This window comes from Amphiura filiformis, chromosome 2 (assembly GCF_039555335.1).
Source record: "Amphiura filiformis chromosome 2, Afil_fr2py, whole genome shotgun sequence".
In the NCBI taxonomy this organism is placed as follows: Eukaryota; Metazoa; Echinodermata; class Ophiuroidea; order Amphilepidida; family Amphiuridae; genus Amphiura; species Amphiura filiformis.
Window position 1 is genome coordinate 34,614,161 of NC_092629.1, and position 23,809 is coordinate 34,637,969.

At 35.8% G+C, this 23,809-nt stretch overlaps 1 protein-coding gene across 2 annotated transcripts; it reads left to right on the plus strand.

The window, feature by feature from the left end:
* Positions 1–1,735: 1,735 nt before the first annotated feature.
* On the plus strand, positions 1,736–23,299 carry LOC140146123 (adenosine 3'-phospho 5'-phosphosulfate transporter 1-like). 2 transcript variants are annotated; one of them, XM_072167878.1, is made up of 4 exons: positions 1,736–1,822; positions 9,072–9,337; positions 18,295–18,401; positions 20,116–23,299. In XM_072167878.1, the coding sequence occupies exons 2-4, from the start codon at positions 9,097–9,099 to the stop codon at positions 21,112–21,114; spliced, it is 1,347 nt and encodes a 448-aa protein (XP_072023979.1). In that variant the 5' UTR covers positions 1,736–1,822; positions 9,072–9,096; the 3' UTR covers positions 21,115–23,299. The 2 variants fall into 2 exon arrangements, with proteins under 2 accessions (XP_072023979.1, XP_072023980.1); XM_072167879.1 differs by having other exon boundaries at positions 9,072–9,325.
* Positions 23,300–23,809: the final 510 nt, after the last annotated feature.

Consider the following 23,809-nt stretch of genomic DNA (forward strand, 5'->3'; position numbering starts at 1 on the left):
CAGAATTCGGGTACTCAACTGCTATGTCATCCCTGTATTAATGTATGGAAGTGAAGCATGGTCAATAACAACAGACATTAAAAGAAGATTGGAGAGCTGCGAGATGTGGTTCCTTAGAAGAATGATGAAGATCCCGTGGACTGATAAAGTGTCTAATGACGATGTCCTAAGTAGAGCAAATGTGAACAGGAAGCTGTTACGTGAAATCAGAGTTAAGCAGCTCAAATTCCTTGGTCATATCCTCAGAAAGGATGGTTTCGAGAACCTAGTATTGACAGGAAGAATAGAAGGAACAAGGAGCAGAGGCAGGAAGAGAGTGATGTGGTTATCAAATCTGAAAGACTGGCTAAAAGAAAGGGGAGCTGAACATAAAACGACAGAGCTTCTGGAGATGGCTTATAACAGAGAATTGTGGCATGACATGATCGCCAACGTCTTAGGATATGGCACCTAGAGAGAGAGCTATCAGACATAATGCTATCTACTGAAGATAGCAATATATTCACAAATATAACACAACATAGCTATCAGACATAATGCTATCTACTGAAGATAGCAATATATTTACAAATATAACATAGCTATCAGACAAAATGCTATCTACTAAAGATAGCAATATATTCACAAATATAACACAACATAGCTATCAGACATAATGCTATCTACTGAAGATAGCAATATATTCACAAAATTAACACAACATAGCTATCAGACATAATGCTATCTACTGATCTACTGAAGATAGCAATATATTCACAAATTTAACACAACATTGCTATCAGATATAATGCTATCTACTGACGATAGCAATATAATCACAAATTTAACACAATTGCTATCAGATATAGGCCCTATGCTATCTACTGAAGATAGCAATATATATAGCAGAACAAACGGGTTATCTTTTGGGCATTTCAGTTTTAACATTGGATCCTATAGGTTTTGAGTTACTCTCTCGTCATGAATTGGGGTAATTTACTTTTTTTTGATGTGTTTAGTTTGGATGCCTGTTACACTAGAATTATATATTTTTCTTTTATTGCATCTCTTTCAAAATTAATAAAATCAAATTACCTAGTCGTTAATTTTTATTTTTGAGCAAATGATGAACCCACGTAAAATGTCTCAAAAGGTGTAAATGTATTACACAGTAGGCCTATGTATGACTTTACAAAATATCATGTTACCATGTTTACACCATTAGGCCTATAATAGGCTAATAGTTTACAGATGGTCTGGATAAACAAAAAATGTGCATTGCATTTCATCGGCATCTAGGCCTATAACATGATAACGGGATTTAATATTTAGTGGGGCTAAATGTTATCATCTAAGTGGTTGTTTATTTGCAAGGACTTTGACGCCGCCCCCCCAATTTTTTTTTTTTTTTTTTTGAAACTGGGACTACAATTTTAGTCTCGGGCACAGGAATCTGTGTAAATCATACAATTCTCACCAGACACCCCCTGCCCACTCAGTGGTGGAAAAACGCCCTCTGTAAAGGAAAAGTTTAGCTATAAAAATATTAATGCGCTAAATGCTCCGTTTTATTGCCTAATATTATTAATAATTGATTAATATACGTAGAATGCCTTTTTACACTTCATTTTATCCAGTTTTTTATGCTACTTATTTTTAAAGTGAGGAAGCATGCTTTGAAGAGTATAAAATTAATATTTTAGCAGAACTATTTGTTTAATTATAATGTATAAAAATTAAAATTTAGGTGTTGCTAGGCTCACGTTTCCACGTACACATTCAATGAATAGTGTATCTAAGTTTTCACTTTTAGGAAGCCCGTTGTCACTTTACAACTTAAAAAGTAAGGACCATGTATGAAAAAATAAGAGAGTATATATCTATATTAATTGTTTTGTGTTGCTTGAAAGTTTCCAGTGATTCCGAGAAGCTTAAAAATTTTACGTCAGTTTCGGTGCAAAATTCGACAGCCGACGTATGTAAACACTACGTCTACGGTATTCCTTGTACTAAAGTAATATTCAGATTTCCTTTTACAAATTAAGCATACTGCTAGCCGTCCAGCGCGTATTATTTTGCACAAGGTCCAATGCACGCGCTTGACGTCGCGCGCGTATACGCGACGTCAAGCGCGTGTCAAGTTATGCTGTCAAAAGAAATCTGAATATTACTATATCATATATGCATGTATGCCATAGTCGATGTCTCGTTCCAGTTGTAGTAACTACAAATTTCGAACGTTTGAAGACTTGTCTTAAGTTGTAGCAGGTGCCATAGGGCGTCTTCAGTGTTAATTGTTTTCATTATAAAATAATTATATTAAATTTAAAATTTGTCTTACTTTCCGGTTTCCCCACCAGGCATGCCAGGGTGTTGAGTCGTATTATTAGGCCCTTCGCACTTGATTATTAGTTTCCTGTTTACCGCCCGCATCCAAAATTGAGCGTCTCAAAATAATTATTTTATTTTTATTTCTTATTTTCTCCTTTAAAATAACAACTACTTCTACTTGCCATTTTCTGACTTTAATATAAATATCAACAATAATGATGAATGAACAAAGAGTACAACTACACCTTCAATTATTTATAAAATCAAATATTGTTGTAAAATAATTAAATGCCCGCTCTAGTAATCAAAATGAGTCAATAGTTGCTTGTAATAGTTCAAACTAAATAAAGAAAATAAAAGATAATTAATAATTAAAAGTCACCTTGTCCCTTTTTCAAAATCTTTAGTTTAACAGGAAACTAATAATCAAGTGCGAAGGGCCTTACCAACTAGAACTAGAACTAGAATATTGACAATAATAATAATAATTTAGTAGCCTAGTAGGTATGCCAGGTGAATTCAAATTTGCCATCAAACTGCATCATTTTATATACCAAATTAAAGCCCTTGAGCAGGGGTAGTGCGAGCGCAAAAAATCAACGGGTCCAATTTAATTTTTCTGGACCCTAGGCTTTGGTACCTGCAAAACCAACATTTAAGGGGTCCAATGAGAATTTAACGCGGCTGTGTACTCTAGACATTGTTTCTTTCGCGAAATTGAGTTTTTTTTATATGTTTGTACTAGGGGGGTCACATCATTATTTTATCTACAATATAAATGTTTGGCATTAAGTTTTTCAGAAGCATCTTGCAAAAAGATGAAGATAGCAATTTAAATGGTTCAAATTGGATAAAGCGTTTTGAAGTTCGCCAATTTAAAATTTCCTAAAAATTGCTGTTTTTCAGCATGATTTGGATAAAAACGCATGTTTTCGACAATATGGCATGTTTGAAGACTAAAAAAATCAAAATTATATGCTTCCTATGTCTGATTTTCACTTTAAGTTGCTGTATAACTGAGTCTTTCAACATAGATATGTCAAGAGGTACATCATTTGCTTCAGTTTTTGAAAAAGATTACTCCAAATATGGACTAAAATACCAAAATCAAGGATTGTCGCACTCTCATTTTAACCCCTTGCAGAATAAAATTGCAGGTTTACGACAATCTCAGATTAAAAATATGAATTGTGAATGGCTGCATTTACACTAAGCCAACTCTAACCCTTGGGTTGAAACACAAAAACAACAACAAATGCTTCATGTGCATCAAAATATTGTGAGAAATTGCCTCCAAAGTGGGAAAAATCTAGAAAATCAAGGAAATTGCCGCTCAATGTAAAAAAGTGCTACAGAATGAAACAGCAAGTTACGGACACCCTCGGAATAAAAATATCAACTTTGTACATCCATATTCAAGGTAAAACAGCTCTAGGACTTCAAGTTGGACCACTGCAGTAGATAAAAAAACAAGTTGGTCATAATATGTTGATAACTACACTCCAGAAATGGAAAAATATGAAAACTTCACAAGTAAGGTCAACAATTTCTATATGGGAAAATACACAGGAAAATGGCCAAAAAACAAATGTTTCAATATATTGCCATTTTTGAACCCAACATCCTAGAAATTTCTTGTTTACGTCAAAAGAAAGATATTTTTGTGGAGATTCAGGAAAAAGGAGTCTCAATTTGATTGCACATGTGGCACACAGTAGGGTAACTCATCATCTACAGTCATCATATCAAAATTTCACCCTTGGCCGGCGTTTCCTATGGGAAAATACACACGTTTCGGGCAAAAAAACATCAAATTTTCAAATTTATCGTGAGAAAAAACAAGTTGTGCCAAAATAAAGATACATTTCTCATGGTTCAGAAAAAGTAACTTTAAAATTCACTACATCGTTGGCACCGGTCGAAAAACTCACTTTCTAAAGGCAATTTCTTAATTTCTTCTGCGGATCCAGACACTGGTCTTTGCTGATAAATAATCGGGTGCTTTCACAGAGCCGCCGTGTAAAATTCAAAAGGTCAATAGACCTACAAAATATTTTTTTTGTAACTTCACATATACTAAATAAATATTTCAAAATGTTTAGGTCTGTATGAAGAAAACAATTTGATATTTTTTTATGCTCAAAACATGCCATTGTTCATTTATGGGTCGTATGCAGACACATAATGAGCAAATGTGTGACCCCCCTATATTGTACTTTGTTATGTTTTTTATAAATACAAGGAATGAAAATCCAGATTTATAAACTCCAACTGCAATATTTTAAGGATTTTATTTCACGATTCCACTCGTGTTTGAAATTTAAAAGGAAAGAAAATCTTTGTTGTACCAGCAGGGTACACGCAAGAATAACGCATCGCGTTCGCGTGTGCATCGCGCAATTTGGTAACGCACAGATACGCTACGCATACGCGACTCTTATCTGCATGCGTGGCGCATCTTATGGATACACCACGGAAGCACTGATTTCACAAAAACCTAGCGGTCAAATGGCTCCGTTTTAGCTGATAAAATGTGATTTTTTTCAAGTTCTTTCCCCCGATTTAAACATCAAGATATGAATAGATTTCGCCCAAACTTGTCAAGGGGCTGTGGATTTACCCGATGTTCACGTAATGTAAGGTAGAAAAACGAGAACTGCCACATTCTCCTGTAAGCTTTGATCAAGGTGCAAAATGTGACCACTTTAAACTTCAACGGCCTTTATTTCAATGTTCATTTTCTCGGTAAAATGACGATTTAGGTACACGATAACTCAATAAATATAGCATCTATAGGTAAGCAATTATGCTCATCATAAAAAGCATGATTGACTTAAGAAACGGTTTTCTCATTTTTTTATATTTTGGTCTATTTCCAATTTTAGGCATCATTTTGTGCAAATAGGCGGTTGTGAATTTTAAAAAGTTCATTTTGATGCCTTATATGGTCAATATCTCCAAAAATAAGGCCAATATCAAAAAACTAAAAAAAAACCGTTTTTGGAATGGTGCCTCAAGATTAAGAAAAAAGCAAAACAAAAATTTTTGGAAAGAGTGTTTTTTTGTTATGATGTACCTGAGAGTACACAGCTGCCCTAAGGAGTCGACCTGTCCGAAATTCTAAGCTTTGGAACTTGTCAAATATTCCAGTGAAATTATTAGTGTCGTTGGCCTATGGTGATTTGGAAGATTTACTGATCTTTTTGTTTTTTTACTTTTGATCGACGATTCTTATGTACTGATTTGCTACTCCGTGCATCGTAAAACTAATGAGTCCATACAGTTTTTATCGGACCCTTTGGTCACTTTCATCTTGTGATTTAAGGAGTCCAAAATGGCCAAAATAAAAAATAAGGAGTCCCTGGACGCCATAAACTCCTTAAATCGACCCTTGTCAAATTCCTGTGTTTTCTGTTTTTTTTCTTAAATTACGTAAATTTTTCTGTGACACAAAGAACTTGCCACTTTACATGCAGCATAATTGCTTACCTATAGATACTGAATTTATTGAGTTATCCGTGTACTTATATTGTCATTTCACTGATTTCAGTGAGAAAATGAACATGGAAATAATGGCCATTGAAGTTAAAAGTGGTCACGTCTTGCACTTTCATCAACGCTCACTGGAAAATGTAACAACTCTTGTTTTTCTCCCTTGCAACATCAGATGAATCCACAAATTCATTGTTTTTATGAAATCAGTGCTTCCATAAGTTGAAAGATAGCATTGCAGTCTTTGCAGATAGCGTTGCGTAGGCGTAGCGTATCTGTAGGTTAGCAAATTGCACGACTACGCAACGCGATGCATTGTCGCATATGGTCATTTTCACAGTAAAGGGTGTAACTTTTGATTTATAGGGTCAAAATTTCAAACCACTTAAATATGTTTCTGTTTACTGAAATCATGCATAGAAGCAACTTAAATTCCAGTAAAATAATGTTTCAAGGCTTAAACCTTTTGATTTCTAATAAAAATTTGACATTTCCATAACATTTTGGTTAAAATCTAAGAAAAAATGTATTTTACATAACGTCAGAAAACTATGACATGAAAGCTGTAATACATGTGAAATCCCATTCCAAAGTAAGTCAACAGATATAAGTTAAATTTTATACCATGTTTTGCTATGTTTGTAATTGCAGTTTTGAAAATTTTAACATCAAGTGTCATTTACAATGGAAATTTCCAAACCTGAAACACATTTTTTTAAGTTTTAATTGGGTTCCTAAAATAATTTGGATGTCTAACTTCATGTACAAATACTACTTGATGAAAGGAACCTCCCAGCCAAGTTCCACAGAAATTGGAGTTATTTTTTAGAATTGGCCATTCAAGCGATTTGTGTTTCGGACTTCGGAGGCTTCAGTTAACAACACAGGTGATCATAAAAGTAAAATATTTGGCTAACTACTACAAGTTGACATAAAAAAATAGGTAAAAAATATCACAATTACCCATTTTCATGCTTTGCTTCTAAGTATTGAATTTCAGTTGTGACAAAAATTAAATTATCACAGCAAGTCATTTTTTTTTTTTTTTCGGAGGCTTCATGTTAACAATTGTTAAACATTGCAGAAGTAGTTTTTTTGAAAACAGCAGTGTTGGGATCATCTAAGCTGTTATTTTCTTGTGTGTATTGATTCAATGATTCTATGCGGCAGATATTGTAGATTTATCACATGTTAATTTTTTCACCCATTTGTTAAGTGTGGTGTTTTTTGCATGTGAAGCCTCCGAAACAGGCTTTTTGGGTACCAGTATATTTTTCAAACATTAACCATAATGTCAATTTTTTTTTTAATTTATGACATTCTGCACATATCAAGTAATAATTACAATGCAGATATCAGTATGAAACACACCAATTTAGATATGCATAGATGATAATTAATCTTATTGTTGTTTCGTAAGCTTCATTTGTTTCGGAGGCTTCAATTGTTAACGGAAAGTTTGTATTGGGTCCCATTTTCAAACGGTGATATATATCTCCACGATTTAAAAACATGTGACTTGAGGATCTACTTTGCTACATTTTGATAAATAGATTGGATGAGCTCTTTTATTTATATTTGCACAAGCTTGCTGAACAGTTTGTTTCGGAGGCTTCAAAAAGTTAACGGAAAACGGCTCTTTGAAGTCAAGATTTTATCAAAATTTTAAAAGCTTGCAAATCGACTAATTTTTGTTACCCATTTCAAGTTAAGATAACAACTGTTATGAATCAAGAAGAAGTGAAGAAATAACCAAGAATTATGAACCAAAGCTACACCCACAAAGTTTGTTAACAATTGTTAACGGAAAATGAAGCCTCCGAAACGACAAATATCGAAGTCCGGTTCTCAAAAATACAGGGCTGTTCACAATTAAATCTAATGTGGCAGTGTTTACTGAACATATGACTGTACTTTCAGGATAAGATAAATTATCCATGAACTATTTGAAGAAAACACAGGGTTTTACAAAAATGTTACTGTTTTTATAGTTTTTCAAAATGGCAATATTAGGTACATTTAAGCCTGCTAAAACTGAACGCAGTAACTCCCAAAGCTGATTATGCTACCCAAGGTAGCTGCTAACTAGATGACTTATGTGGCCAAAATCATGGAATTCTGTGGCTTTATTAGAATACTACGGATTAAAATGTTAAAAATCCAAAGTTACACCCTTTACCGTGAAAATGACCATAAGTGTGTACCCCGCTGGTTAAATAAAAAATTTCTTTCTTTTCAAATTGCGCGCACGAGTGAAATAGTGAAATAAAATCCGTAAAAAAATGCAGGTGAGGTTTTGGATTTCCTTTGCTTGTATTTATGGGTACACCCTGTCAGTCCGAAACACCATCAGTCCGAACCACCGCTAGTCCGAATTTTAAGCTTACCTAACCCTAAACCTAACCTTAAAAATTCGGACTAGCGGTGGTTCAGACTAACAGTGTTTCGGACTGATGGGGAGACCCCGTATTTATAAAAAACATTACAAAGTACATACCGTACGTATCAAAAAAGCTCATTTTTTCGAAAGAAACAACGTCTGGAGTATCATGTATACAGCCATGTTAAGTCACTATTAAATCACCTGATTGTGAAAACACTGATTCAAATGAACTATTTCATTTATTGTTACCATTTATTGATGTCAAGTTAATTTCGTGATCCTAGCATCCTCTTTTTATGACATTTTTCAGTACATATCCACGAAAAAGCATATTCCCAAAATTTCAGTTGATTCAGATTTTGCGTTTTGCGAGTTATGCATGATTATGTGTATTACACTGCTCCATAGACAATACGTTGTAATTTCGTTCTGGTGCACCAGAACGAAATTCAAATTTCACGATATCTTTGCTAAACGAATTAATCTGCAAGAAATATTTTGTACATAAACATTATGTAGCCAGAGGTTTCCAGTGATATAAAAATCTCAACTTTTTTTGAGAAAAGTGGGGGATGAGGCTGTGGATCACGAAATGCCCTTTAAGTCACTATTTAAATCACCTGATTGTGAAAACACTGATTCAAATGAACTATTTCATTTATTGTTACCATTTTTTGATGTCAAGTTAATTTCTTAATTTGACGGTGTTACTTCATTCCTAATGCCTCTCCAACCTTTGGATACAATTTACCTCTATGTTATTTCATCTATTGCTAGTAGAGTTCAACAAGTAGCGTATGGCCTTTTGTGATATTTTGAGTCAGTAATCCTTGAGAATAATACCTTTGGTTCACATACTTTGATTTCAACTGTGTTTATCTTCTAGACACACATCAGACTTGAAGGTCACCATGGCAAAGTTCATTCACCTCATCACGGCAGTCCTCCTCATTACCGTCCCAGCCATCTCAGAAGATGTCAACGAATTCGAAGCAGCGCTCAAAGATGAACCCAAATCAAATTGGACCGATTTCTGGATTATCCGACTTGCCTTAAACCTACTTGGCTATGCGTCTGTCATAATACCGGCGTGGTTGATAATACGATACGTCAGGAGCAGCGGTTACCTAGATAGGGGAGGTGAGGAAAATGGTAGGAGTTATGCAGTTTGTTTGTAAATTCATCTCTGTGCTGTGGCAGCTATGCAGTGAACATTCCAAAATCTAGCACCCATCCATTGTCAAGATGTGCTTTGTGATTGTAAAACCATGCCATATAATAATAACATGTTTTTTACCTTACCATAGGGCACCCATTTACCATTATATTAGGGCACCCTTTTACCATATTATTTACCCCTCAAATTACCAGCTCCATTACTCAAACGATGTAGCAAGAGAAAGTAAAAAACGGAGAGAAATCTAGACCATGACAATAGCATCATTTGCGTTGCAAATGTGCTAAAAATGAAATAATTTTTGCGAACAAAGTAGACTTCTGTACTGTCTGTTTTACTTGTTATGAACATTTATATGCATTGAATTTGAGCAAAATGTTGGCAAAAATTACATATTAACCCTAACCCCCTAAGGGCTTTTCGGCGACGGGAAGAGAAAGAAGGAAAGAATAAAGAGAGAAAAGAAGGAAAGAAGTTGTTTGCTCTGGGTGGGATTCGAACCCGAGACCCCTCGCATGCCAAGCACTCGGTCGGCGACACTTTGCCACGGGTCTTGGGCTTCGAAACCGTGCCTATATATCACTTAGGGCGATTAAGGTCATCATACCACGTGGGATGCATGCACGAACAGCACATATATCAAGTAGTATTTTGTAGTATTCAGGCGGGTTAGGGTTAAGGAAGCCTATACTGAGTTTCGATAGTGGTAACCTAACCCTAACCCCCTAAGGGCTTTTCGGCGACAGGAAGGGAAAGAAGGAAAGAATAAAGAGAAAAGAAGGAAAGAAGTTGTTTGCTCTGGGTGGGATTCGAACCCGAGACCCCTCGCATGCCAAGTAGGGTGCATCATGCCCCCCTTTTGTCAACCAGATTTTATGTAGCCAGTCTTAACGCGGCTGTGTACTCTAGCCATTGTTTCTTTCTCAAAATTGAGTTTTTATGATATGTTTGTACCTTGTTATGTTTTTTATAAATACAAGGAATGAAAATCCAGATTTGTAAACTCCAACTGCAATATTTTAAGGATTTTATTTCACTATTCCACTCGTGTTTGAAATTGAAAAGGAAAGAAAATCTTTGTTGTACCAGCAAGGTACAGCGCAACAACTCATCGCGTTGCGTGTCGCGCAATTTGTTAACGCACAAATCGCTGACGCTTACTGCTGACGCTTATCTGCATCTTGCGCGCATCTTATGGAAACACCACGGAAGCACTGATTTCACAAAAACCTAGTGGTCAAATGGCTCCGTTTTAGCTGATAAAATGTAGGTTTTTCAAGTTCTTTCCCCGATTTAAATATCAAGTTATGAATGGATTTCGCTCAAACTTCTCAAGGGCTGTGGATTTACCCGATGTTCACGTAATATAAGTTACAAAAAGCGAAAACTGTCGCATTCTCCTGTGAGATTCGATGAAAGTGCAAAATGTGACCACTTTAAACTTCAACGGCCATTATTTCAATGTTCATTTTCTCGGTAAAATGACGATTTAGGTACACGATAACTCAATAAATACAGCATCTATACAGTACGGCGGCAACTTCGTGACCTCTTTAGTTCGATAGAAATTTTTTACGGGTTGGTGAACACGGGTTACGTAACTAAATGTTGAAAATTTGGCGGCAAACATGTTTTAGCGAAATAGCTCCAGAAATGGGAGACACGGGTCGCTTTTTTGCTTAAATTGTGTACCATGATCACGGATAAGATACCAAACATTTGTGCAAAGAACAAAAAAAGCGAGTAAAAGTTGAATAATATTGAAAATAAAGAAGCTTGAACATGTCCAAAGTGGCCGGAAAATGAGAAAAATTGCATGTCACGATCACCAAAATGGTTATATCTACAACTATGAGCAAACGCCGGTCTTATGCTTTTCTGTAATGATAGATATTAAAGGCCCTTTCAGTGATTTCACAGGAACATTAAAAAAATGGAAATTTGTCAGAGTTGCTTAGAAATAAAGAATAAGTCTACAGAATTTCATTAAACCACTTTTCCCTGAATACATCGACAAATTAGTCAAAAACAGAAGTTTTGGAAAGGTTTTCTACTTCAACTCAAATCGGCTCGAGAAAATCGAGATTTTCGTACAAAAAAAAAAAAAAAAAAAAAAAAACTTCCTAGTCCAGTGTTTCTAACACGGGGAAGTAGAGTCTAAATTGATTTAAAACAGGCGCTTAATTTTTGTAGTAGAAAACAAAATAAGCAATTAAAGGTCACCGAGGCAAACTAACGATCAATTCAAATATGAAAACAGTTAAAATTGTGTATTTTGTTTAAAATAGTAGCTACTGATGTAATAAGTAGTAGAAACAATACATAACGCGTGTTGGTGCAGTGTACATGGTGTAGAGTGAGCTTCTTTCGATCTCGAGTCGGACTTTTTGTACTGTCAGTATCAAAAGTCCAGAATCATGCAAATGCTTTATTTTGTCTAAAATACACGGCTTTCGACCGAACCACTAGCAGGCTATGTTAGCACATCTATGCCAATTACAAAGGTACCAAAATCTGAATTTTGATGATTTTTACGATCGTCCGGATGAGCAAATCACTGAATGGGCCTTTAACTAACTTGAGCTTGTATGAAATTTTCATCGAAAATGATTGGTGGAACAATCGAGTCGTAGGTTGTAAAGTTACTCTCAAAACTGCCCGTGTCTCAATCGTGCGTGTCCCGTTAGTGACAAGTGTCACTAGCAAAATAGCAGTCATTATATCGAATAATAATCGTCAGAATCGTCCAGTTGACTCCAGTGATATTTCTTTATTCAAGTAAAATACTGCATTGACTTACAAAATATTGAAGTCAATATAAAAAGTAATATCACCTCATTTGACTGAACTTAAAGGGGGGTAACCCTATTGGTTTTGGATATGGATTGTCTTTAAAATTACATAATAATATCAAATATCTCCCCATTTATGCTGCTTTGTGAAAAAGCGAGAGCATTTTCAGCGTAAATGTGAATAAATAGCCAAATTTGCAATCCAATACCTTGTATACGTGAATTGCATTCTGGGTAGGCATGCAACAACAACAATTCCGTTCAGTATGACGAATGCTGACATGCTGCAATGCCGGCCCGTATTGAACGGAAAATATTTGTTTTGTTTTTTTTTTTTGTTTTTTCGTACCGTTTCAGAAAAATGGAAACAAAATATATTTCCCCTTGCAATATGTACATTTCAAATGAATATAAAAAGTTTGGGTTAAAATGGAGAGGAAAAAAACCTTCCGATACGGGTTTTGAACCGGGTACCTCTCGGGTAAAAGAACGGTAGCGCTAGCCAATTGAGCTATTTCACCAACTGAAATAAGTAAGGAATTGTTTTAATTATATACGGCGGACCGTCTCCTCAGCACTTAGCGTAGTCTCCTACACAGCCAGTTTGCGTCGGTCTGACACTCGTCGATCCTCGTGATAGCCACATACAGTCTGGCAGCGAGACTACACTTAAGCGTAGTTCGCTTTTTCTCTTCCCATGATCCGAAGAAATTTTTATTGTTTACAAACTGGTAACCTGTAAAACCGCTGTGATTCATGATTTCTCCGAAATACATCGACTTGGAGCGTCAAATTTCAGGATAGTAATGAGAAAAATAGTATCTATTATGTGATACCAAAACCTCATCAACAATGAAAAAAATCGGGGATGATGCTGTCGATCGGGTTACGGACCTTTAAAAGCAGTTTTAAAAATATTATTGTTGATCGAGTCCCTGAATGAGAAATAAGGTTGCAAAAGATACGAGTATGTTACAGCAGGTTGTGATGGTCTAGTGGTTGACGCCGTGGTTTGAAGTGCGAGAGGTTGAAGGTTCGAATCCTACAGCATTTCGATTTTTTTTCTCTCTTGTTCTGTTAGGCCTATGGTGTAGGCCCGTCAGTATTATGATCAATTAAAAATATTTCTATGCAACACGTTTGCAATGTTTTTCTTTATGCGTAGGCCTACATATTAAAAAATAAGATAGCGTCAGCCATAATTTACTTAATTTCAAACCTGATATTTTGGCATAATATTATTTGTAATTTTTACACCGTTCTTACACCATACCCAGACATACACATAATTGGAATCAGCGTTTAGTTGTCTAGAGTAACTTTAATTATCTTCAATAGAACACCACAAGCGGTCAAGATAAAAAAAATGCTTTCTTTCATTTTACCTCATTATTTCTGCTTCAAATGATCAGAAACCCTTCCTGAAAGTTGTTTACTAATATCATAAATATTTTCAAAAAACAAAAAAAAAAGCGCTATGGTAGGGTTCGAACTTCCAACCTCACGCACTTCAGGCACGGACTTAGCCACTAGACCATCACAACCTGCTAACTTATTCTCGTACCTTTTGCAATGTTATTTCTAATTCAGTGTCTCGTTCAACAATAATCTTTTATAAACTGTTTGTAAGTTCAGTCAAATGGCTTGAAATCACGTTTTATATTGACTTCGATATTTTGTATGACAGGGCAGTATTTTGTATGAATAAATAAATATCACTGTAGTCAACTGGACGATCCTGACAATTATTAATCGATTATATGGACAAGGCCGGCTGTTAATTTTCCTGCTGACACTGGTCACTTATGGTCACGCACGATTGCGAGGGAAGCCGCTTTGAAAGCAACTTTCCAACCTACGACTCGATTGTTCCACCAATCATTTTCGCTGAAAATTTAATACAAGCTCAAGTTAGCTAATGTCTATCATTACAGAAAAGCATACGACCGGCGTTGGCGCATAGTTGCCGATATAACCATTTTGGTGATCGTGACATGCATTTTTTCTCATTAAATAAATAAGTTCATTTTCTCCACAATAATTGGACTTTTACACGTTACTGTTTGCCTCATACTCATGTTTCATATCTAATCTACATGTATGGGCTCAATATGGAAATGAAGGGAGAAACCACTCATGTATTCCATTTTTTTGATGTTTTCTGAAAAACTGTATTTGCCATCTGATTTGCAACATTACGTTACGTAACAGCAAAGGTCACGCCGGTAAAAATTACCGGAAGTGAGCTAAGTTGCTGTCGTACTGTATAGGTAAGCAAATATGATCATCGTAAAAAGCATGATCGACTCAAGAAACGGTTTTCTCATTTTTTTATATTTTGGTCTATTTCCGATTTTGGGCATCATTTTGTGCAAATAGGCGTTTTTGAATTTTAAAAAGTTCATTTTGATGCCTTATATGTCAATATCTCAAAAAATAAGGCCAATATCAAAAAAATAAAAAAACCGTTTTTGGAATGGAGCCTCAAGATTGAGCTAAAAGCAAAATAAAATATTTTGGAAAGACTGTTTTTTTGTTATGATGTACCTAACAAATATTGCCAAAAACTCACTTTTTTGTGATTTTCTTCATAATTGTTGTTTTTACCCCATATCTGTATTTATATTAAGATTTATTGATGTCTTGCCTTCATAAAAATGTATACTTTTTATATGTTTTATGCAAATAATTACAAAGTTATTGCACTTTTACTACATACATGTCTGAGAGTACACAGCCACCTTAAAATGTGCCAAATGATGAAATAATAAGATTCCCAAAATTTGAATTAATTCCGAGTTTGTCTTATGGGTCCTCCGTGGCCTGAAAGTTTGAACGAATAACCCATATGAACATAACGCAATAGGCATATGGCAGCCATTCACATAACATGAATTTTCAATCATAAAATTGGCTGCTCTAAGTAAACAAGTACTTGGGGTGTTATTTAACTGTGTAAATGATACAGGCAATCCAAAACCATTGCATTTTATCATGAAGCAGCTGTTCCAAACCCATAATTAATCATGTAAAAAAATAGCTGCCATATATACATTTCTTGTATTTGACACATAACACATTGAAATATGTGTATTTCTAGTGGGGGGAAAGTCTTTTAAAAACAATGTTGGCTAACAATGTAAATGATGATTGGTCTTGGGCCTAATAATATGGAGTCAATGAGATAAAATAGTGCATGGACTTCCATTGTATCCCTGGGCACTATTCTTTGAAAGCTGGGTTTCCCCCAGCAAAGATTCAGATGCAGAATTATTAGACGGTATGCGAATTGATACTTTTTGAGATCTGAAAGTCAAAGGCAGAAACGAAGAGAGATGACTACTCAACTCATTGAGCTATATAAGGTATTCTTGGGTGATCATTAAGGTGCTGACATTTAAGCAACCTGGTGCAATCCACAAGCAAGGTGAATGGCAAAGTTAATGTACTTGATGAAGATCACCGGGAAAATAACATCGCCCAGCTGCCACAGGGAACAGTCACAACAAATTAAAGCATCAGCTACCCAAGATGTGTGACTTTATATTTACAGCTATCATCTATCCTGGTAGATAACCTGTAGTCAGACTGCTGATGCATACTGGAACAATCTTGACCTCTACAAGCGCTGTGAATTCTTCAGTATCACAGAGTGCAAAGGCACTAAAACGCCAGAGAAGCAAGCAATTGCGGTTAAACTTTTAGAGGTAACTAAAACCAGCAGAAGAAGTTATAAATCCAAGTAACCGGTTTGGCATGGGGTTTTAAACCAACCTTCCCAGATAATATTGCTCATTTGCTCATTTTGCCAATTTTGCCAATTTTGCTGATTTTGCCAATATTAGATTACTGCTCGCCTGTTTGGAATGTTTACAAGAAATGTAATATTGATAAATTGGAACAAATACAGCATCGTGCTACTAGGTCAATTCTTTGTCAACGTGGGGGATCAATCATATGAGGACAGACTCAGAACTCTAAATCTCACAACTTTGAAAACTAGAAGGACTTATTTGTCTGTTTCATTCGCTTGTTCATGTCTTACTAATGCCAATCCCTTTCTTTTTTCCAGGTGGTGTGTTAATACGAGACATGAAGCTTTAATTTTAAACAATCAATCACTCCTAAAACAGATGCTTACAAAAACTGTCTTTTAGTTAATTTCCCAGTGTTATGGTCTTCAATTCCATCCGATGTCAGAGACTCATATCTCACCTGTAACAAGTCTACTTTTAAATCTCAACTCAAATCTCACTATATGGAGCATGATGATTAATTTGTATTGATGCCTTTTTGTATTTTTTTCCAATATGATTTGTATGTGTGTGGGTCTGCTGAGTTGGGAGCGCTGCACCTTGTGGTGACAGTGCTCTTTTGTGCTTTCAGTGTTCCCCGGCAGCTCAGTAGACCCAATTTGTTGTTTTGTCTCAATTTTGTTGTTAATTGCCAGATGAATAAAATAAAATAAATAAATAAAAATATCACACAGTCAACTTCACTCGCAGACTTGAGACTTGGTGATAGGACCCAATTCATGGTTCATGCTAAGGATACTACAGATCGACCATCAATTTCTTGAAGAGAGAGTGGAGAACTGGGCTATGTGTGCTACTATCCGATTTCTAACATCAGTGCTATCAATGTCGTCAACGATGCAGCTGAGTGTGCAGTGAAATTGAGCTTGGATTTCCTCAGCACTGCAAAATCTGAGCGCCATTATCAAAATGTTTTACAGGTTGTTAAACAGGACAGGAAACGCAGGCCACGTCTGTGTAAACATAAACTTTATGAAGATATGCATTTGAAGGAGTACTCATAGAAAGTGTGATTTCATCCCACATGAACTGTGGTTAAAGTTTTTAGCTTAAGTGTGCTTTGAAATATAGTTCAAATTCAGCTATTAATTGTAAATGGCAGCACACTATGCTAAATACATGTAAGTGTGTCACAGCACATGGCAGCTATTTAATTTTGTGATGTATATCCATATTCATTTGAACTTTAAGTTCAAGTTTAGTTAAAAACATACCCCAATTACATATAATCCTAATCATAAATTTTAAGTACATGGCAGCCATTATATGTACCATTAAACTTTAGAAAATGTATAGCTGCCATATGCCTATTGCGTTATGATCATATGGGTTATTCATTCAAACTTTCGGGCCACGGAGGACCCATAAGACGAACTCAGAATGAATTCAAATTTTGGGAATCTTATTATTTCATCATTTGGCACATTTTAAGACTGGCTACATAAAATCTGGTTGACAAAAGGGGGGCATGATGCACCCTAATGCCAAGCACTCGGTCGGCGACACTTTGCCACAGGTCTTGGGCTTCGCTGGCCAGCGAAACCGTGCCTATATATCACTTAGGGCAATTGCGTCATCACACCACGTGGGATGCATGCACGAACAGCGCATATATCAAATAGTATTTTGTAGTATTCAGGCGGGTTAGGGTTAATGAGCACTTTCAAGTCATGTTAGCTCATTAAATCGATAAAGCAAACCATTACAAAGAAATTTAAAATGTATGCATGATGAAAACCATATGTCCGATTAGCTTCAAAGGCATATTAATTATCAGTGTTCTCTGCCCTACTCTATATGTTTAAAACATGAATAGAGCACTTCGAAATGCCTCCAATACCACCTTAAGTGTATCCCTATTCTCTACTCCTTGTCTATATGTAGCTTTTTCAGTGAGTGATAAGGTGTTTGGGATTTAATTTGGACACTTTTTTTATTATAAAATAATGATTTTCTCATCATTCATGTTGGTGGTGTTGCATAATTTTATCTGCACTGACCAGTGATGGTTCCTCTGTTCATTTGCTTTATAAAACATATAATAATACTTACACACAAGGCATTAGCCAGAGGGGTGTCTTTAGGGTGTCCAAAATGGTCAAAATAACCTTATTCTACAAAATCAGGGTGTCCACTTCCTATTCACTCCATTATAAAAATCATAATTTTAGGGTGTCTAAATTGAAAACAGGGCGTCCAAATGACACCTGGACACATTTCTAGCTAATGCCTTGCTTACACATCAGAATCTTAATCTGACAATAATGAAGTTAGAAAAGACAATTTCATTACACATTAATTCACATATTATGTTGTTTCTTACAGGCCATGGTTGCTGGTTCAAGACGGTGAAATCGTGTGTAACTGGTGCAGAACAAAAAACCTCTTTGGAAGAAGGCGGTACAAAATCCAGTACACAAGATAAACCAAAGGTAATACATGTACATTTACAATATACATTCATTGAAAGCTCTCATGTAGGGCTCCAACAAATAGCGCTTCTGATCTTTTTGTAATAGCGCTTTATAAGCCCTTACAAGTATGTAATTACATTATTTGTGGGACAAATGGCAGTTTTGGTTGTGAATGCATTTTTTTGACATTTTGGAAAAAATCTACAAAAAAATAATCATTTTCTATCAAGGGAAGGACAAAGTGGAAATGTGTGACATGCCTGGAAAAAATGTGGAATCATGGCAGCTCCAGGGTTCGGTTTTTGCCGGCAAAAACCTGCCCACAAAGTTTTTTAACATGGTTTAAACCGGCAAAAATGGCACAAACTGGCAAAATTTCATATATAGTCAGTCAAATAATAAAAAGTTATACAGAAAGCTTATAAACAGCATCACACAACTTTCAATGAATCATTCAACATATTTTTTGTCTCATCAAGTCCTTCAAATAAAAAAAGTTTTGAATTTGGTAAGCCGCATTTCAGTTTATGCACTAGTGAGCAATGAAAACCCTTGCCTTTAATTTCTTAATATGTTACTTAAAATTACAAAATCTGGCCTTGTTACACTCAGGAAAGTATTTTTGTAACTTAATAATTTGTTTTGAGATGAAAAAAGTGAACTATTTATCACTTTTTTAGTTTTTGCCATTTTTGCCGGCAAAAACTGTTTTTGCCAAGTGGTGAAAACCGCGGTTAAAACCACGTTTTTTCCAGCTGCGTAAAACCCTGCGAACCCTGGGCAATTTTTTAACTGTTTGAGATTTGGAAAAAAATGTTTATTTCCCGAGAAGATAAGCCCAATTGCCCTAAAATTACCGGAAATTGTTCCATAATGTAAAATGTATTTCTTACACTACAAGATTCTTATTTGGGACTGCCTTAGTGACTGTATGTGTACCTGTGCACTGTGCAGGGAACTCCAATAGGAATTGTGTAGTGTAATAAATATACATTTTACATTTTGGAACAGTTTCCTGTATTTTGAGAGCAATTAGGCTAAACTTTGTGGGAAATAAACATTTTTTCCAGCCCTGAATTTTGTTATCACTTCATAATCTTTATATGCATAATAATAATAATAATAATAGATTATGAAGTGAACAAACATCATCACTTTTATTTGCCCTTTCACTCTTTTAGATTTCGTATTTTTGGCAGGAAATCGCACCTTTTTACTTTTTTGGAAAATCTAGGTGCATTTTTGGCCTCCTTAATTGCTCATGTTGTAGCCCTACTGTTTGAGATCGTAATGTGTGAGGTCATTCTTTTGAGTGTACTAGCATATTGGAGTTTTAAAGAGTTAACAGCACATCTGGATTTATTCATAAAGTGCATGTGTTACACAAGCTCAGCATTTTATGGCATAACATAATCCATGGTAATAAAAATGTCCAACTCGCCAAGGTCCTGACCATCTAAAGAACATTGTGAATGTGATATATACAAGGTTACCTGCCCAAATCCTAGTATAAACATTAATTGTTGGTATTTAATTCCTGCACAAACCTGCCAGTTGACCAGGCCAATGATGTTAAGGAACTGTGTCCTATAGAGATTGAGATGTTTGAGATCCTAGTGTGTGTAAATGTCATTTTTTGAGTGTAGAAAAAGCATATTGGCCTGGAACTGTGTCCTAGAGATTGTCACTTTTGAGATCCTCAAATGAATGTTTTGTTTGTTTCACTTTTCAGATGAGCAGAGCAGTATTACTAATCCTGTGTGTAGCTGGATTGCAGGGATCCTACCTCACTTGGGGTGTACTTCAAGAACGAGTTATGGCACATGAATACGGCAAAGATGACAATAATCCCGGAGAGAAATTCAAGAATTCACAGTTTTTAGTTTTCATGAACCGTGTCTTGGCACTCTCCGCAGCAGGACTCGTTATGATGTTAACGAAACAACCACGACATGTAGCGCCATTGTATAAATATTCCTACTGTTCACTATCGAACATCCTCAGTAGTTGGTGTCAATACGAAGCGTTGAAATTTGTAAGTTTCCCAACTCAAGTGCTAGCAAAGGCATCCAAAATCATCCCCGTCATGCTTATGGGTAAGGTTGTATCATCAAAATCATACGAATATTATGAGTACTTCACAGCAGGGATGATATCGGTCGGAGTGACCATGTTTTTGTTAACGCAAGGCAAAGAGGATACCGGTAACACAGCGACGACCATATCGGGTGTGGTCATATTAGTTGGGTATATGACGTTTGACAGCTTCACGTCAAATTGGCAGGCCGAGTTATACAAGCAATACAGTATGTCCAGTATACAGATGATGTTCGGAGTCAACTTATTCTCATGCATATTCACGAGTTGGGCTCTTCTAGAACAAGGAGGATTTGTCGAAGGCATTTCGTTCATGCTTAAATACAGCACCTTTATGTTCCATGTTAGTCTTATATCAATATGCTCCGCTACCGGACAGCTTTTTATATTTTACACAATTTCACAATTTGGTGCGGTTGTTTTTACCATCATCATGACCACGCGTCAGGCCATTGCAATATTCCTCTCCTGCATCATTTACGGACATCCGGTGTCGGTTTCCGGTTTTCTAGGCATCATGGTGGTGTTTGTAGCTCTGTTTTTGAAAGTTTACGCCACTGCGAAAAAGAAGTCTGCCAAAGCAAAACAAGCGAGTCAAGCGCCCTCACAAACAATTGATTCAAATAAAGTGTGAAGAATATAGAGTTAAAGTTAATCTTATTTTATTGGTGCAGGAGCTATGACAAAGGAAAAATGGCTCAAAATTGGCCACACCACACTCCAGTGTGTAAAGGGTATTTCGGATTTGTGGCATTAATAAATATTGATTTGTTGATTAAAGGCACTATCAGTGACTTGTTAAGGCCTAAAAAATTGTTTGATTGGCGTAACCCGACCTACCCTAAAAAAAGGCCTGACCCTGACTTATTTTTTTGAAAAAAATATTGAAAAAATAATTGAAAAAATTAAAAGCAAAAAAAATTGATAAATTTACACATAAGAAAGAAGAAAAAAAGTTCCAAAGCCTTTTTCAAATTAAATTTACAGATTAAAAAAAATCCTCTCCTACCTACCCCAATTCTTTTTTATGTTACACCAATCAAACAACTTTATTTAAGGCCTAAATAAGAAAGTCTTTATAATAACAACCAGAATTACACGGTTCGTAATTACGGTGGCCCCCACACATAGGTGTGTTAAACAAAGATTTGTATATAGAATAATATGCAAATCAGCTCATTAATATTCATAAATATGTAAATAGCATGACACAAAATACAGCACATCAGGCACATTTTTTCAATCCTTTATTTACTTTTTATGTTGAAGTCGTCTATACAAAATGAAAGCAGTTCCTAAATTTCCATGTTTTTGTCTACAAACTCAAAAATGTCACCATGTGAAGGGTTTTCACAGATCACATCAGAAATCTTTGCATATTTGTAAGAAGTAAAGGAGAGGTGTGCCCAGTCACATTCTCAGCACGACTTTTAAATAAGGAAAATTTGGCATATTCGTCAGTATTGGGGATCTCGGTCTGTCCGGTTTTTGCCCTTTGGTCAAATACATGCTGAAAATTGTATAAACTTCTCTTTCACGTCAAGCTATTCCTACAAAGTTCAAATTTATGTTTTCAAAAAGATCACTGATAGTACCTTTGATTATAATTTTTATTATTATTATTATTTTAATTGATAATCATTTTCTTCCTGTACAGTCTCATTACCACATTGTCTTTCATCTTTGCTAGGGGTAGGATTTCATCACAAATGTGGAAATTACGCAGCCTTGCTGATTGGTTACAAGATATTATAGTAAGAAACTCTTCCAAATTTGTTTAATTTTTTTTTATATCCATGGTAGAAAACCTGCCCTCCAGCAAATTCCAAATCAAATCCTACATTTTCTTCTTCTTCTTCTTCCTTGTAAGTGCCTCCCTCATATGCATGAGTATTATCGCACTGCGTACAGACAAGCAGTACTTATTTTTACTCTGGAACCTAGAGTACATGAGCGTATTTTTGAAGTACAGTCAACAGTACCGGGATGATCCCCTGCTCTTTTCGAATAGCCTGTGACGTTCTTTAATGTGCACACTACATTAATGTGAGAAAATATGCATGTACACGGAACCGACACACCTTGGTCTGGGGCGGACATTTTAAAAATGAATTTAGAAGAGCAGCAACAACATCACTTGCATTACATACCAGATGTTAAATCCACATCATATGCAAAATTTGAGGAAATTCGCACGAGTCTGTTTTATTTTAGGGCCATTTTTCTATAACTGGTCTTTACATGTAGCCCTATGGAGAGAGTGCCCGTTGAGGGTGCTATAACCCCCATTTTAGGAACAAAAATGTGATTTAAAAAAAACGGACTCATACGAATTTTCTAAAATTTTCAGAGTATGTAGTATGAACGTGTAGAAATATAATCAAGTAGTTGCCCTACCTGCTCTTCTCCGAAAAAATAAAAAGTCCTATACCTCAATGATAATGAAACCTAGATGGACAGCTTAAAGTGCCCTCCGAAGCACTAAGCAAGTAGAGTGAAGGACACAAAGAGCCAGCTGAGCTCAGGCGGACCTGGGATTTGAACCCTTGACCCCCGGATTCACAGTCCAACACCTTAACCGCTAGGCCACGCTCCCCTCTCCCCTCTATTTTCCTGGGAATTAGCTTCTTGAATTCCATGTTTCCAAGGCTATGTGTGATGAAATTCTATCCCTGGTTTAGGGACTGGTCAATATTTATGCCATGCAGATTTAAAGAGAGTATGTTTTGTTATCGGGGAAAAAGGGGGGGTGCTCCTTAAGGAAAAGAAGATGTGAAATTTTAAATGCAGAAATTGGAAGAAAAGGAGGGAGACATAGGCTCATATACATCAGGGTTGCAGGAACTCACAAACTATATAGTTTGTGAGTTCCTGCAACCCTGATGGTGCAGGAATATTGGCCAATCTGTTAAAACACTTAAATGTATATACATGTAGAGAATATATTTAATATTATTATTAACAGTGTGTTGTAGCATAGATTCATGCACAGCACCGGTGTCCTGCAGCAGTAGTCCTCTATCGGCATTGGCATGAAATGGCTAATTTAAATCCACACAACCCATATGGAAGACTTGATCTTAATCTCCCACAGAGGGGGTGTAGATTTCAAATGGAGTCACCCAGTCAGGTGACCCATTTGAAATGCTTCCTGTGTGGAAGATTAAGGTCAAGTCTTCTATCGGGGATTTGAACTGGAATAATAGCCTAATCAAGAACTGGCAGATATTGGCTAGCTTCAACAGATCACATGCATAGAATTTTTATCTTTTATTTCCTTACAAAAATACCTTGTATTCTCATTTTTTTTATAGAATTATAGTTCATTT

Bases quoted from the DNA above. Each gene is read 5' to 3' on its own strand.
- LOC140146123 (XM_072167878.1), top strand. From the start codon at position 9,097: ATGGCAAAGTTCATTCACCTCATCACGGCAGTCCTCCTCATTACCGTC. The intron at 9,338-18,294 runs GTAGGAGTTATG...TGTTTCTTACAG, and splicing joins TAGGGGAGGTGAGGAAAATG to GCCATGGTTGCTGGTTCAAG. The intron at 18,402-20,115 runs GTAATACATGTA...TTCACTTTTCAG, and splicing joins GTACACAAGATAAACCAAAG to ATGAGCAGAGCAGTATTACT.